Source organism: Triticum aestivum, chromosome 5D (assembly GCF_018294505.1).
Source record: "Triticum aestivum cultivar Chinese Spring chromosome 5D, IWGSC CS RefSeq v2.1, whole genome shotgun sequence".
NCBI lineage: Eukaryota > Viridiplantae > Streptophyta > Magnoliopsida > Poales > Poaceae > Triticum > Triticum aestivum.
The window spans coordinates 513,908,991-513,924,515 of NC_057808.1; the positions used below are offsets into that span (position 1 = coordinate 513,908,991).

General features: G+C 47.0%; 1 protein-coding gene, 1 long non-coding RNA gene and 1 other non-coding gene across 3 annotated transcripts; 2 read left to right on the forward strand and 1 right to left on the reverse strand.

Moving 5' to 3' along the window:
- Positions 1–1,014: 1,014 nt before the first annotated feature.
- LOC123125864 (protein LURP1) lies at positions 1,015–2,146 on the forward strand. Its single transcript, XM_044546310.1, has 3 exons — positions 1,015–1,246; positions 1,340–1,567; positions 1,786–2,146. Exons 1-3 carry the CDS (start codon positions 1,028–1,030, stop codon positions 1,975–1,977), a joined length of 639 nt encoding a protein of 212 aa, XP_044402245.1. The 5' UTR covers positions 1,015–1,027; the 3' UTR covers positions 1,978–2,146.
- LOC123126790 (U1 spliceosomal RNA) lies at positions 1,621–1,779 on the forward strand. The gene has a single exon (XR_006462011.1). It is a non-coding gene; the product is annotated as a U1 spliceosomal RNA (small nuclear RNA).
- An 11,102-nt stretch (positions 2,147–13,248) lies between the features above and the next one.
- Positions 13,249–15,003, reverse strand: LOC123125865 (uncharacterized). The gene is made up of 3 exons (XR_006461505.1): positions 14,848–15,003; positions 14,487–14,762; positions 13,249–13,955 (listed from the first exon to the last, which is right to left on the reverse strand). It is a non-coding gene; the product is annotated as an uncharacterized lncRNA (long non-coding RNA).
- Positions 15,004–15,525: the final 522 nt, after the last annotated feature.

The following is a 15,525-nucleotide window of genomic DNA, read 5'->3' on the forward strand; positions in this document are numbered from 1 at the left end:
TATCTGTTCAATCCATCTGCACCAAGTATCGTTAAAGCCCCGCATCTTGTGGCATTCTAGGAGAAAGTCCCAATTCACCTTATCATAGGCTTTTTCAAAGTCCAATTTAAGGACAATCCCCACTTTTTTCTTAACATAAGTGTAATTAAGAATTTCATGGAGGGACAAGACTCCATCCATGATATTTCTTCCTTTTACAAAGGCGTTCTGAGTAGGGCTAATGAGTTTGTTTGCATATATAGCAACTCTTCGGTCGAGGACTTTGGTAATCAGTTTATATGGGCATCTCAGCAGGCAAATAGGCCTGTACTGCTGGCAAATAGGGCTGATTTTTTTTTCTTTCAACCAATGTTGAACGTGAGGAAGGAGGACTACAAATCTAACATTTTATCTAATTGATATGGCCGCTCAGATTTTTGTTTTTTTTAGGAAATAGAGAGAGTCCCAAGGGATCAAGACTTCCATACGTTGTAGTTTGAGACAACATATCTTATATATCATCTGATGGCTACGGATAGATTATATGTTAATCCAACGGTCAAAATTATTTAATTCTAAGAATTAACCTGGTGCCTTGTATGGTGCCTCCAATTAGTAAATATAATATATAAGATAAAATATAAGATATAAGATATATTATAAGCCTGATTTGATCATCCTCATAAAGCCCATGGTCTAACCTTTGACCTCCCTCCTTAAGAAAGGTCAAATATATAGTTGAGTTTTTTTTGTGTACGATCGCACGACGCAAAAGAAAATGAAAAAGGAAACCAAGGACTTTACTGATGATCTCGAGTTGCCATCGTTCCGTTCAGGGGGAAATAAGTCAATTACGAGCTGCCACCACTAAATAATTGTCAATTACGCGGTGGTAGCCGGTTCCAACATTTCGTATCAAGAATTTCTGCGCAGGTGCTAGCTTGACTTTGACAATGACACAACCCGGTAGCAGAATAATCCCAGTCCTATAACAAGAGGCGCACAGACTCACAGATGGACACAGGCCGGGGAGCATTCGAGTTCAGCAATGGATCAAGCAGCAGCAGGCAATGGCGTTACGTCTGGACCTCTCAAGCTGACGCTAACCAGACGGGTCCCCGGGCTGTTCGACCGGAAGCTGCATGTCACCGACGGTCAGGGTAGCCTCGTGTTCCGCACGGTGAGCGTCCGCCCCGCCTTCAACTTCCGGCTCCGGACCGCGCTCGCCGACGCGTCAGGGAACCATCTCATGCGCTTCCGCAGGAAGGTGCGTGCGTGCGTGTTGCTTCCATTTCATCTCTATTCTCTACCGAATCGAATGGTCATTACAGCAGCTCGACGGTATCATGTTGTGCTGCAGTGGATGGGTTCGCACCACGGGTGGCAAGTCTTCAGGGGCGAAAGCTTCGACCCCAACAATCTCGCCTTCACGGTGGAGCCAGACAAGAGGTTTCAGATCAACGCCACCATGAAGCTCTTCCTGGCGGCCAACTCCACCAGGCAACGATGCGACTATCGTGTCCAAGGGAGCTTCCTCACGAAATCTCTCAAGGTCTACAAGGGCGACTCTTCTCAGGTCGTTGCACAGGTGAGGAACCAAAGCTAAATAGCCACTTCATTTCCGCATCCATTCCATGCTCTTTACTTACCTCGACGGGGTCAACGGGTGATCGACAAGGCTCGTGGCCTAGATCAATGGCTCACGTTGCACTTGGTGAGAGCGCTTGGTCTACCATCTCCCTAAGTGGGAAAGTGGGCGTCATAATGCGTAAGGCAGGTCACAGTTTGCGTTGTTCGTGAGTGTAGATGGTCAAGGAGAAGCCTGCTTTCAGCATCGGAGGGAAGGGCTACACAATATCGGTGAATCAGAACGAGGATCTCGAACTGATCCTTGTCTTCCTCGCGATACGCCACGAGAAGTTCAGGGTCAGGAGGATGAACCTGTACACCATGGGCATCGCTCATGCTGTCAATGCTGCTGCAGGTCTCTTCTTCTAAGCAGATGTATACTAATATCAAGTCTTCTGCGCAAACTGAGCTGCAGCGAGTAGAACTGAAAACCGTCACGGCGTTCCTGCTGAATATATGACCTTACACCTGCAAGTGTTCCTGCTGAAAGTCTGAAATGCCCTCACACCTCTGCATGCATCGTGTCTGAATATATGAACTGAGCAAGTAGTTCCATACACATGTGCATGCCAAGAATATCCATCATGTTCATAACATCAACACCAGTTGTACTTAATCTGCAGTTTTACAAATTATGCAAGCATAACTCTTCGATAAGAGTTGACAGGCTGAAAAGATGAGTACTACAACGTTCACACGAGATACCACAAATTGTAAAACACAGAATGATTCATCCTCGTACCCTCAAGGCCTCAATTGCTAAAGCTGGAACTTTGCTGTAGTATGGCACATGGAATAGACTGCTATATTGTAGGGTGAACATTCTTGGAATCTTTTGGAATTGCGAGCCTTCTTCTGTACTGATGCTAACTGAGATGATCTTATCAGCGATTTTGTCCTCAATGATAATTAGCTCCCTCTCTAGGTCAATAACCATGATTTTATAATCGAAACCAGTGTTAGAGTTGTGTCGAATATAGTGTACAAGGTAGGTTACAGTTGGACTTGTAGTTGTATAGTGTTTAGATAGGATATGGAGTCGTGTCCTAATAGGACACTTGTTCCCTGCAAAAAAAAATTAGGACACTTCTATCCTAGGCCTCTCATATATAGTGAGGGTAGACACACGATGTAACCTATGCCAACATAATAGCACAGGAACGCAGGGGAAGCCGGCGGCATGTACCGGCATCCAGGGTGACCGGGTGCGGTATTGTAGTGTCATGGGGAGGAGCGCCCATAGTCAAGCCCCGGGATGTAGCGATATCGGTGAACCTCGTTAACAAATCTCAGTATCGTGCCTTGTGTGATTGCTTGCTTCTCGGATGATCGACAGTATGCCTCGGATTTATTCTAACAAGTGGTATCATGAGCTAGGTTGTTCGGAAGTCGTGGAAGGTTGATCAAGAGGATAGCTCGTTGGCTGGATGATTTCGTTGGTGGTGCTGATGATCGCGATTATGTGATTTGCACCGGAAGCAGCAACGGAAGGCGGCGTAGCAGTCGAAGCTAGCGGCGCGGGCGTTTTGGACGATGAGTCGAAGACTCTTCGAGATCGGATTGGTGTTGGAACCGCGCACGTGCAGCTTCGCACGACCACAGTTAGCAGCAGCGGTCAAGGCCCAGGCGTGGGGCCGGCTAAAGGGCTGTGGATCGCGGGAGACAGCGGCCCATGGCACGAGCAGCGTGCGGGCATTGGGCTGTTGTGGTGGCGCAAGCAGGGACGGGTGAAACCAGCGATCGGAGGAGCAATCTGGGCAACGTATACAAGATTTGTTTGGACAAAAAGTACTGGCGCAAGGACCAAGGATCAGGCGTGATGCTATCTAAAAAGAGGAAAGAAATACAAGTCCAGAAGCTACATGTGACGGATTGGAGTTTGACTAGCTAGCTTGTCATTGATCTCTTTTGGTGCGTGCACACAGGAAGGCTACAAGGGATTTTATTTTGGTCTTCTTTTTGTTTGGTACATAATTTGTGTATGGATGGTAGTCAGGGTTGACGATTTGGGAGCCTCGAGCGTGTCGTACAGTCGAACGAGTTCGGCTAGGTCCGACTAGGCAGTCTGATGGATCGACGTGAGTCGGTTGGTATAGAAGACGGTGATGCTGATGGTGACCGACTTCTGGGGCGTGGAAACACGTGACGCAGGCCCGAGGGCTTGTGTGGCTTCGACAAGGCTATGGCGCGGGGTTGATTCAAGATGATGCACATGAGATCTTGAAGTCAACGGGGCGTAAGGGTGGACTGATCATCTACCATGGAGTCATGTTGAAGGTGGAGCTGGATTGAGGGGCTACGGTGTAAGGATCCAGAGAATCGTTGCCTATTTCAGCTGAAGAAAAGCGAGTGACACGTAGTTCGGACTGGAGCCTAGTGGTCTGATGGAAGCGTGAAACTCGTCATCGGTCGGTGATGATAGGTGGTACTCTGCAGTGGGGGTTGAGTGGTGCGGGTTCGCGACCCTTGAGACTCGACCAGGACAGCGGAGGCTCGACGAGGTAATAGCGGCGAGGCGTGTGGTATGCATAGAGCATGGAGACGGGCCAGGGCTCTGATGGTCATACATGTGGTGAGACAACTGTGATTTGACTCAGTATGACTACAAGCAACGGTGAAATTCCTTGATGTTTCAGATAGGCGGTCAAGAAAGGAGCGGTGATGTTGAGTTCAGGTAACTCTTATGTGTAACACCCAATATGTGAGTTGTTCACTTTCACGCAGGTCAGTGATCAGTGTGTGATGGCATTGGACGGATACTCTGAAAGTTGGGAGCACAAACTAGAGTAACAAGGAACTTAATTTTGCTCGAGTGTTGACTGTGGTCAAGAAAAAAAAGGGATTACAAGTTGCAGGTGGAGTCATATGGAGTCTTTGGAGTAGCAGCGGTACTCATGGGATAAGCTCAAGTCCAATGTACATGAAAGTTTGACGCATTGACGAATTCAAGGTGGTGGAGAATATTCGCCAAGGTGGAGTTTGTTAGAGTTGTGTCGAATATAGTGTACAAGGTATGTTACAGTTGGACTTGTAGTTGTATTATGTTTTGATAGGATATGGAGTCGTGTCCTAATAAGACACTTGTATCCTAGGCCTCTCATATATAGTGGGGGTAGACATACGATATAACCTATGCCAACATAATAGCACAGGAACGCAGGGGAAGCTGGCGGCATGTGCCGGCGTCTAGGGCGACCGGGTGCGGTATTGTAGCGGTGTCATGGGGAGGAGCGCCCATAGTCAAGCTCCGGGGATGTAGCGATATCGGTGAACCTCGTTAACAAATCTCGGTGTCGTGCCTCGTGTGATTGCTTGCTTCTCGGATGATCGACAGTATACCTCGGATTTATTCTAACAAGTGGTATCATGAGCTAGGTTGTTCGGAGGTCGTGGAAGGTTGATCAAGAGGATAGCTCGTTGGCTGGTTGATTTCGTCGGTGGTGTTGATGATCGCGATTATGTGATTTGCACCGGAAGCAGCGACGGAAGGCGGCGTAGCAGTCGAAGCTAGCGGCGCGGGCGTTTTGGACGATGAGTCGAAGACTCTTCGAGATCGGATTGGTGTTGGAACCGCGCACGTGCAGCTTCGCACGACCACAGTTAGCAGCAGCGGTCAAGGCCCAGGCGTGGGGCCGGCTAAAGGGCTGTGGATCGCGGGAGACAGCGGCCCATGGCACGAGCAGCGTGCGGGTGTTGGGCTGTTGTGGCGGCGCAATCAGGGACGGGTGAAACCAGCGATTGGAGGAGCAATCTGGGTAACGTATACAAGATTTGTTTGGACAAAAAGTATTGGCGCAAGGACCAAGGATCAGGCGTGATGCTATCTAAAAAGAGGAAAGAAATACAAGTCCAGAAGCTACATGTGACGGATTGGAGTTTGACTAGCTAGCTTGTCATTGATCTCTTTTGATGTGTGCACACAGGAAGGCTACAAGGGATTTTATTTTGGTCTTCTTTTTGTTTGGTACACAATTTGTGTATGGATGGCAGTCAGAGTTGATGATTTGGGAGCCTCGAGCGTGTCGTACAGTCGAACGAGTTCGGCTGGGTCCGACTAGGCAGTCTGACGGATCGACGTGAGTCGGTTGGTACAGAAGACGGTGAAGCTTATGGTGACCGACTTCTGGGGCGTGGAAACACGTGGCGCAGGCCCGAGGGCTTGTGTGGCTTCGACAAGGCTATCGCGCGGGGTTGATTCAAGACGGTGCACATGAGATCTTGAAGTCGACGGGGCGTGAGGGTGGACTGATCATCTACCGTGGAGTCATGTTGAAGGTGGAGCTAGATTGAGGGGCTACGATGTAAGGATCCAGAGAATCAAAGCCTATTCCAACTGGAGAAAAGCGAGTGACACGTAGTTCGAACTGGAGCCCAGTGGTCTGATGGAAGCATGAAACTCGTCATCGGTCGGTGATGATAGGTGGTACTCTGAAGTGCGGGTTGAGTGGTGCGGGTTCGCGACCCTTGAGACTCGACCGGGACAGCGGAGGCTCGACTCGGTAATAGCGGCGAGGTGTGCGGTATGCACAGAGCATGGAGACGGGCCAGGGCTCTGATGGTCATACATGTGGTGAGATAACTGTAAATTTGACTCAGGATGACTACAAGCAACAGTGAAATTCCTTCATGTTTCGGATAGGCGGTCAAGAAAGGAGCGGTGATGTTGAGTTCATGTCACTCTTATGTGTAACACCCAATATGTGAGTTGTTCACTTTTACGCAGGTGAGTGATCAGTGTGTGATGGCATTGGACGGATACTCTGGAAGTTGGGAGCACAAACTAGAGTAACAAGGAACTTAATTTTGCTCGAGTGTTGACTGTGGTCAAGGAAAATAAAGGGATTACAAGTTGCAGGTGGAGTCATATGGAGTCTTTGGAGTAGCAGCGGTACTCATGGGATAAGCTCAAGTCCAATGTACATGGAAGTTTGACGCACTGACGAATTCAAGGTGGTGGAGAATATTCGCCAAGGTAGAGTTTGTTAGAGTTGTGTCGAATATAGTGTACAAGCTAGGTTACAGTTGGACTTGTAGTTGTATTGTGTTTAGATAGGATATGGAGTCGTGTCCTAATAGGACGCTTGTATACTAGGCCTCTCATATATAGTGTGGTTAGACACACGATGTAACCTATGCCAAAATAATAGCACAGGAACGCAGGGGGAAGTCGGCGGCATGTACCGGCGTCCAGGGCGACCGGGTGCGGTATTGTAGCGGTGTCATAGGGGAGGAGCGCCCATAGTCAAGCTCCGGGGATGTAGCGATATCGGTGAACCTCGTTAACAAATCTCGATGTCGTGCCTCGTGTGATTGCTTGCTTCTCGGATGATCGACAGTATATCTCGGATTTATTCTAACAACCAGTATCCGTCACTGTCAGTGCGGAGAAACATGTCTCTCCCAAATACATCGACCATACTTACATGATGCTTCATCGCCCACCCATCAGGGACTTTCGAACTCCAAATCCGTATTGCGCAGCCATCCAATTCTTGTTTCGTGTAGCATAAGACCCTGAGGACCGGCCAATACACCCATTTATTCGGACATGCTGGCAACTGAATGATCCTATGATCGAGCCACTGTGTACATGTGTCAGGTGTGTCAGAAGGTATCCATGGCAGCTAAATGATCCTATGATCCAGCCCTGTGACGGGCCTGATTGCTGCAATCCTGAAGCTGCACTGGGTACTTGTAAGATAGTACAAGTGGATGGGCATCTTGCCCGGTGGCAAGAGCACGGCTGTGTGCCTTGGCAAACCCAAGTTCGAATCATGTGGGCGGAATTTATTTCACGGATTTGAAACTTGATGTCTCACACCTTTCTTCTTAATAATAATGCCGCGGGGCACCTCCCCTGTTGGTCTAATTTGTAAGATGGTACAAAGCTAAGTGTTGTATCGATTTCCCTATCACTTGAAGGAAATCTTGCAAGATGTATGGGAATGCCAAGAGACCGGGGAAGCCTACTATGCCCACGTTTCCAGTACAAGAGACCAGTGGGAATTCTTGGGAACCTCTAGCGGTAGTATGGATGAGATGAGAAGGCAATCCAAGACTTGCAGACACATTTGAAGCGGCAAATGGACTTCACCGGTAGTCGAGACGGGATGTCCACCACAAGCTCATCAGGTAGCACACATGTGGACGTTCCCTGCCAGGGTATTATATCTGGTTTTGGCCAATCTTGCATCGGAACTTAGCTGCACCTAAAAATAAGGAAATAGATGATATAAAACTGAGAAACAATAAGGAAAACGCGTATGTGCCATCTGAACCCAAAAAATGGAAACTTCGGAAAACTTTTCACCCCCAAAGAACAAGTGGCACTATCATGGCTTATGACAATGACACGGTTGTGCATATAAAAGAACAGATTTGATTTTCTTCATTGTCTGAGACATTTCCATTTCTATGTTGAAATAGTACGAGACAACATTCAACATAAGATCCCACGTTTCCATACCTAACGTTGCACAAAACTTGAAAACAAAGTATGTGATATGTAACTAACGAATTCTCACTTTCTATTGTGGGTTTAAAACTCGTACTTTTGTTCTTCCATTTAACTGCTAGATATAGAATAAATTTTCAAGCTCTTAGATGCCGCCTAGAAAACAGTTGATTAAAGAATCAATCAATTCTCCAGTGCAACGGATATATTGCCCCTCGTGGATGGCACAAAACTACAGGGTGGCTTCAGGCCGGACCTCATCCTGCTCAATTCACCAAGCAATACCTTGTGTCTATTTGAAGGTATCATGAAACCTCATGATCCGAAAAAGAAAGATCTCGCTTGCGTAGCCCCACGGCAATGATAGTGGCTCACTCACGCCTCCATCTCCTGAGCCGCCAGCAACAACTATGTGTTGGACTCGCACAATGCTACCTCTTGATCATGCGTTGGTTTTCCCTTAAAGAGGAAAGGGTGATGCAGCAAAGTAGTGTAAGTATTTTCCTCAGTTTTTGAGAACTAAGGTATTAATCCAGTAGGAGACTACACGCAAATCCCTCGTACCTGCACAAACAATCAAGAACCTTGCAACCAACGCGATAAAAGGGTTGTCAATCCCTTCACGGCCACTTACAAAAGTGAGATCTGATAAAGATAATAAGATAAATATTTTTGGTATTTTTGTTGTATAGATTGAAAAGTAAAGATTGCAAAAATAAACGGCGGCAGAAATAGCTAATTGACGGGATATTAATATGATGGAAGATAGACCTGGGGGCCATAGGTTTCACTAGTGGCTTCTCTCAAGATAGCATAATCTACGGTGGGTGAACAAATTACTGTCGAGCAATTGATAGAAAAGCGCATAATTATGAGAATATAGGCATGATCATGTATATAGGCATCACGTCCGTGACAAGTAGACTGAAACGATTCTGCATCTACTACTATTACTCCACACATCGACCGCTATCCAGCATGCATCTAGAGTATTAAGTTCATAAAAACAGAGTAACGCTTTAAGCAAGATGACATGATGTAGAGGGATAAACTCATGCAATATGATATAAACCCCATCTTGTTATCCTCGATGGCAACAATACAATACGTGCCTTGCTGCCCCTACTGCCACTGGGAAAGGACACTGCAAGATTGAACCCAAAGCTAGGCACTTCTCCCATTGCAAGAAAGATCAATCTAGTAGGCCAAACCAAACTGATAATTCGAAGAGACTTGCAAAGATATTAAATCATGCATATAAGAATTCGGAGAAGAATCAAATATTATTCATAGATAATCTTGATCATAAACCCACAATTCATCGGATCTCGACAAACACATCGCAAAAAGAATTACATCGAATAGATCTCCAAGAAGATCGAGGAGAACTTTGTATTGAGATCCAAAGAGAGAGAAGAAGCCATCTAGCTAGCTAATAACTATGGACCCGAAGGTCTGTGGTAAACTACTCACACATCATCGGAGAGGCTATGGTGTTGATGTAGAAGCCCTCCGTGATCGATTCCCCCTCCAGCGGAGCGCCGAAAAAGGCCCCAAGATAGGATCTCACGGGTACAGAAGGTTGCGGTGGTGGAAATAGGGTTTCGTGGTGCTCTTGGATGTTTTCAGGGTATATGAGTATATATAGGCGAAAAAAGTAGGTCGGTGGAGCCACGAGGGGCCCACGAGGGTGGGGGCCGCGCCTACCCCCCTGGGCGCGCCCTCCTACCTCGTGGCCGCCTCGTTGCTTCCTTAGCATCCGCTCCAAGTCTCCTGGATTGCGTTTGTTCCAAAAACGATCCTCGTGAAGGTTTCATTCCGTTTGGATTCCGTTTGATATTCCTTTTCTGCGAAACACTTAAACAGGCAAAAAACAACAATTTGCACTGGGCCTTTATTTAATAGGTTAGTCTCAAAAATAATATAAAAGTGCATAATAAAGCCCATTAAACATCCAAAACAGATAATATAATAGCATGGAACAATAAAAAATTATAGATACGTTGGAGACGTATCACACAACACCAGTGTGATCGATATCTCCTGCATTGTTCCGCGCAGCGGTGGCCGCATCGGCTGGACGAGCAAAGGTGGTGGCGATGGGAGGAGCAATGGAGGTGGAAAGAACCTGCGTGGCTACGGTGGAGATAGGGCCGGCAACTAGGGCAGAAGGAGAAGAGAACGACAATGTCAATTACTGCGTCCCGATGACCTGGAGAGGCGCGATAGCGGCGACCACGGGAGGGGCAAGAGAAGGACCCTATGTGGCTGCAGCGGCAACAATAGACATATGGGGTTGGACCAGCATGGCGGTGCCCCCTACCGCCTCTGCCAGCTTGTTAGTGGTGGCGCCCGATGACCTAGAGAGGCCATTTTCTAGGGATATGCACAGTCACATCGGCACAGCGTCTAGAACATAGAACCCATCGCTCCCGTGTCGCTCGAGGGCGACACCGGGGCGCCCCCAACCCTAGCCGCCCGGATCCCATCTATCACCACTCCGCCGCCGCCGGCGGCGGCCAAGGCCGGCTCCAGCGACCGGACGGGCGCAACTCCCATCTTCCTCTTCCTCTCCAAGACTCCAACATCCATGGATCTGATAGTCAATCGTGGTGGTTCTTCGTCTCGTTCTCACGGGCCTGGTGCTTGGGGCGCCGCCGGCGCTGATCTGCTGCTGCAAGGCTGCCCTTGCGCTGCCGCTCCGGGAGAGGCGACCGGAGCTCCGCCGCCTCGTCGATCTGCCCCAACACTACCTGCCCGTCCACGTGCTCGCGCTAGGCCTCCGGTGGTGGCGTGCTGCACTTGGCTCCCACGGTGCTGCCGGCAATGGCCAGCCTTCCGCACATGCGGTGGCTGCCGCCGGCGCTACGGTCCGCGGCATGGTGGTCGATCTAGATCCGATCGGCCGGATGGTGGTGACTGCAAAATGCAGGGACTTTCTATAGCTCCACGACGACGGTGATCAACGAAAGATTTTTGGGGGGTTCATCCCGCTTGATCCGGTTGTTGATTTCGGCGGTGAGATACAAATTATGGACGATGATTTGACGCAGAGGGATGGTTGTACAGTGGCGGCGGTCGAATCGCATGTAGCCACTGAGATTGTGGAAAAGTGGTGGCGACAACACATGACTGACTTCGATGGTGGTGCTACTCGAGCACCTGGTCTTGAGCTTCGGGGCGAAATCCTAGGTCAACCGAGAGTGGTTATGCCTGGCAATGGCGATGTTTTTTTACGTCGTTACCTTATTGAAGGCATTGCTCGAATATGCTCAGACTGCTTCTTCAGGGTGAAAACCTAGATTCTGACTTTATGGTTGGATCCGGTGACGACGACACTTGTGTGTCCCTCCCTTCCTGAAGGCGTTGTTGTTGAAGAATCTCGTCGTCCATGTGATGTCATGAGATAGTTGGTGCGGATATGGTTATTGTTGTAGTTTGTCGATCGCACATCAGATCGCTTTGGGATTTTTTTTCTCGCCTACGCATAGCTTTGGTCTTATATGACTTTGCTAGTTGTGGACGTGTTTTCTGCGTGCGTGTGTGGTGTTGGCTGTGTACATCCTAGCTATGCAGAGGCCGGATGTATGCTCACTGTGTTACGTATCTTTTTGATGCTTCATTTTGAGTCAATAAAATTCACCCTTTATCGAAAAAATTCTAGGGAGCCCGTGAATGGGACGAGTGGAGCTGCCACCCAACCCAAAGGCCGGGCTCGGTCTGCCCTGCTTCATTTTTCATTCGAATTAACCCATGCGGCCATGCCCCCAAAATCTAGTTTAATTGAATTTAAAAAAAATCAAAAAATTAAAAATAAAAAGAACCTTGTAATCAAACCATCTCTCATGGTATCGAAGGGTGGTTCTCCTGAGTTAGTCGCAGAGGTAAACAAGGCAAGCCAATTCATTTCTCCAGTTGGTGTCGTGTTATTCATGTCAGGTTACAGTGTATGACAGCATGAGTACTTTTAGATGGTTATTAAGGAGAAGCCTGCTTTCAGCATCGGAATGAGGATCTCCGACGAAACCTTGTCTTCTTCGCGATTTGGTACACCCTGGGCATCACTCATGCCGTTAATGCGGTTACGGGTTTCTTCTTCTAAGTATATAGATCATGTATTACAGAAAAAAATCAGACCACGGAGATTCAGAATAGCAAAAGCCAACTGTTACACAAGTTAGAACAGTTGGTGCTCCTATGTTTAATAAATAGGCAAAGATTCAGAAGAATTCTATAGTGGGGGAAAGGGTGAAGAGAACCTATGATGAGTCTATTCTACCGGATCTCCCCCCTCTACCGAAAATAGCCAAAGGAAGGAAAGGCATAAAGAAGCTAACAAGAAGAAAGCCAGCTATTCTTCTGTACATGGTCAGCTGCAGTGAGCAGCATTGAAACAGTCACAGCTTCAGTAGTGGAGTAGTTCCTACTGAAATGCCCTCTGAATGTATATGCAATGAGCAAATTAGTTCAGCACATCCATGGAGAATATTCATTCATTTCACTCCACATGTTCATAAAATCTACACCAGTAGTACTTACTCTCTAGATTTCCAAATTAAGCGAGCATAAGTTCGATACTAGTTGACCGGCCAATAAGGCAAGTACTACATACCATTCACACGAATGGCACACATAACCAACAATCTAGTACATTCACAAAAGATGCTTACTAACTACAGAGCTGATAGCATAATAGGTACAACATAACATAATTCAGCCTCAGACCTTTAACGGGCCAAAGCAGGAACCTTGCCATAGTACGGCACATAAAATAGACTGTGATATAGTTTAGTGAATCTTCTTGGAATCTTTTGAAACTGTGAGCCTTTTCCAGTGCTGATGCTAACCGAGATGATCTTATCAGCAATTTCGTCATCAAGGATAACCAGCTCCCTCTCCAGGTTAACAGTCCTGATGTCATAATCGAAATGCCAATATCCATCACTGTGAGTGCGGAGTAACATGTCCCTCCCAAATACATCGACCATACTCAGACGATGCTTCACTACCCACCTGTCGGGGCCTTCCAAACTCCAAATCCTTATCGCACAACCATCCCATTCTTGTTTCGCATAGCACAAGACGCCTGAGGACTGGCTAAGACGGCCGTTATAACAGCAAAATATGTCCGTCCTATCTGGATATCCTGGCAGCTGAATGAACCTATGGTTGAGCCCTTGTGTACATGTGTCAGGTGCGTCTAGCGCCAGGATTTTATTCAAGATGAAGTGCTTCAGATACAACACCCATTTACAAAGAGAGAATCACCTTCAAATGGATCTCTAGTTTTCCAAAGACAGCTAGACCATGTGGAATCCTTAGAGAAAAATACCTTAACTTCAGTGTTGATACAGCTCATGACCTCGATAGACTGGAATTTGAAGACATAGAAGTGTTCCGACCATAATGGATCGAAACACAACTCAAATGCATTATTGGAGCGGGCCGGGCCAGGTTCAGTATCTGGAAGTGCCATCCACTCTTGAGTTGCTGGATTGCACACAATAGCATTGGAAATTTCTTCACTTCTAATTTTCTGGTAACAAAGAAGTAGGCCATTGCAGCAACCCCGAAGCTGTATTGGGTACTTATAACATGGCACAAAGCTAAGTGTTGTGTCAATTTCCTTGTCACCTTAGGGCAGTCTGGCGAGATGGATGGCACTGCCAAGAGGGGAGGCAACTCTGCCACGCTCAAATTTCCGGTACAAGAGGCCAGCGGGAGTTCTTGGGAGCTTTTGCCGATAGTATGGATGAGATGAGAAGGCAAGCCAAGACTTGCAGACACATTTGATGCGGCACAAGGACTTTAGCGGCAGTCGAGACAGGATGTCTACCACCAGCTCATCAGGTAGTACACATGTGGACATCCCCAATCTAGGATCTGAACTTATCTGCACCAAAAGAAAAGAAAAAATTAGATAATATAAAACTGGGAAACAATAAAGTACGTGTGTCAACGTCATCTGAACCCAAAATTTAAAAATCCAGCAAAGTTTCACCCTCCAAAAAACAATGAATGCACATTTTTCTGTTGGTCCCAATTGATGCTTGAATTAGTAAACGAGTGGCCGTTGAAACGTATGTGATCATGTTCATGCCTTATGACAATGACACCATTGTGTATATGAAAGAACATATTTGGTATGGACTTATGACATGTACTGAGTGGGTCACAGGGATTCAATGTGAAAGAACAGATTTGGTATGGACTTATGGCCTATGCTGAGTGGGTCACAGGGATTCACCGTTTGGTTGACACAGGGATACTGCTATCTAGTAGTTATGTGCAAGATAAAATAAAATGACCAAGTTTTTCCAATGATTACATCGCCGTCCATTTCACAACAAGTCGGCAATGGTGAAAACACAATACACATGTTGCTATAAAAAATATGATCTAATAAAAAGGGAAGAGAAAGTACCTTCAGGATCTATAATCCTAAGGACCTATCAGATGCCGTGAGAAGCTGAGACAGGTGCTAACTCGTGAGATAAGCCAGGGCAAGTCAAGAATATCATGTATCCATCCTTAGTGCGACTGACCAACAGAAACGAACTCATCAGACATCAGATCATGTATATGCTCCTAACCGCGACTTCCTTTGGCATCACGAAGACGACAGGATGAGGGAAACCCGTCAATTTACAGGATGGCACACCAACTAGCGAAACGGATGGCGTTGAGATCTAGGTTGCATCTGCGACGAGCTCAGATTAGAAACAACACACGAGGACAAACATGGGGCATAGACACCGAGGAGAGGAAGAGGAACGGGAGCTCACCGCGTAATGGTTGCTTCGGGTCGTCGGCGAGTACGGTCGGCCAAGCGGCAAGCGGAAACGAGGCTGCAGAGGTGAGGCAGCAACGCAGGATTTGGAGGTGGGCGCAACGTAGTGCCTAGAGAGAAGGGGGATAGGAGAGGATGTGTTGAATCTGAATCAAGGGAAGAAGTAAAGTGAGTGCTCGAGGCCCTTCTAGAGATAAAGGGATAAGGGAAAGCACGCGGGACCACATCGACACATGTTTTGCATGTGAGGTGGCTGACGCCAGCGCTTTTGTCACCCCACCGAACAAAATTATTTTCCTTTAGAAAAAATAATACTAATCTCACGTGAAAACAACGTTGGGAGTCGCTAGGGTGATATTTTCTCCGTCGGCTATCTCTCCAGCCATCCATTGTACTTAAAATGGTAATTTTTGTATCCCTATCGTTGTAACACTAAACACCCAAATCTGAACTAGTTAGAATATTCCCCCCCATGAACCCATAAAAAATTATTCATAGAATTGCAACATTTAAAACATGCCCACAAAAAATATAGGACATAAAAAAGGGTCAAAATAGCATGAACACGGGCAACATGAAAAATCAATGTAAGAATATACAAGCACAACACATACAATAACGAAGAAAACATTTGTAACATAATTGCAATCCCTTCGTGACAGAAGTCTGGAGT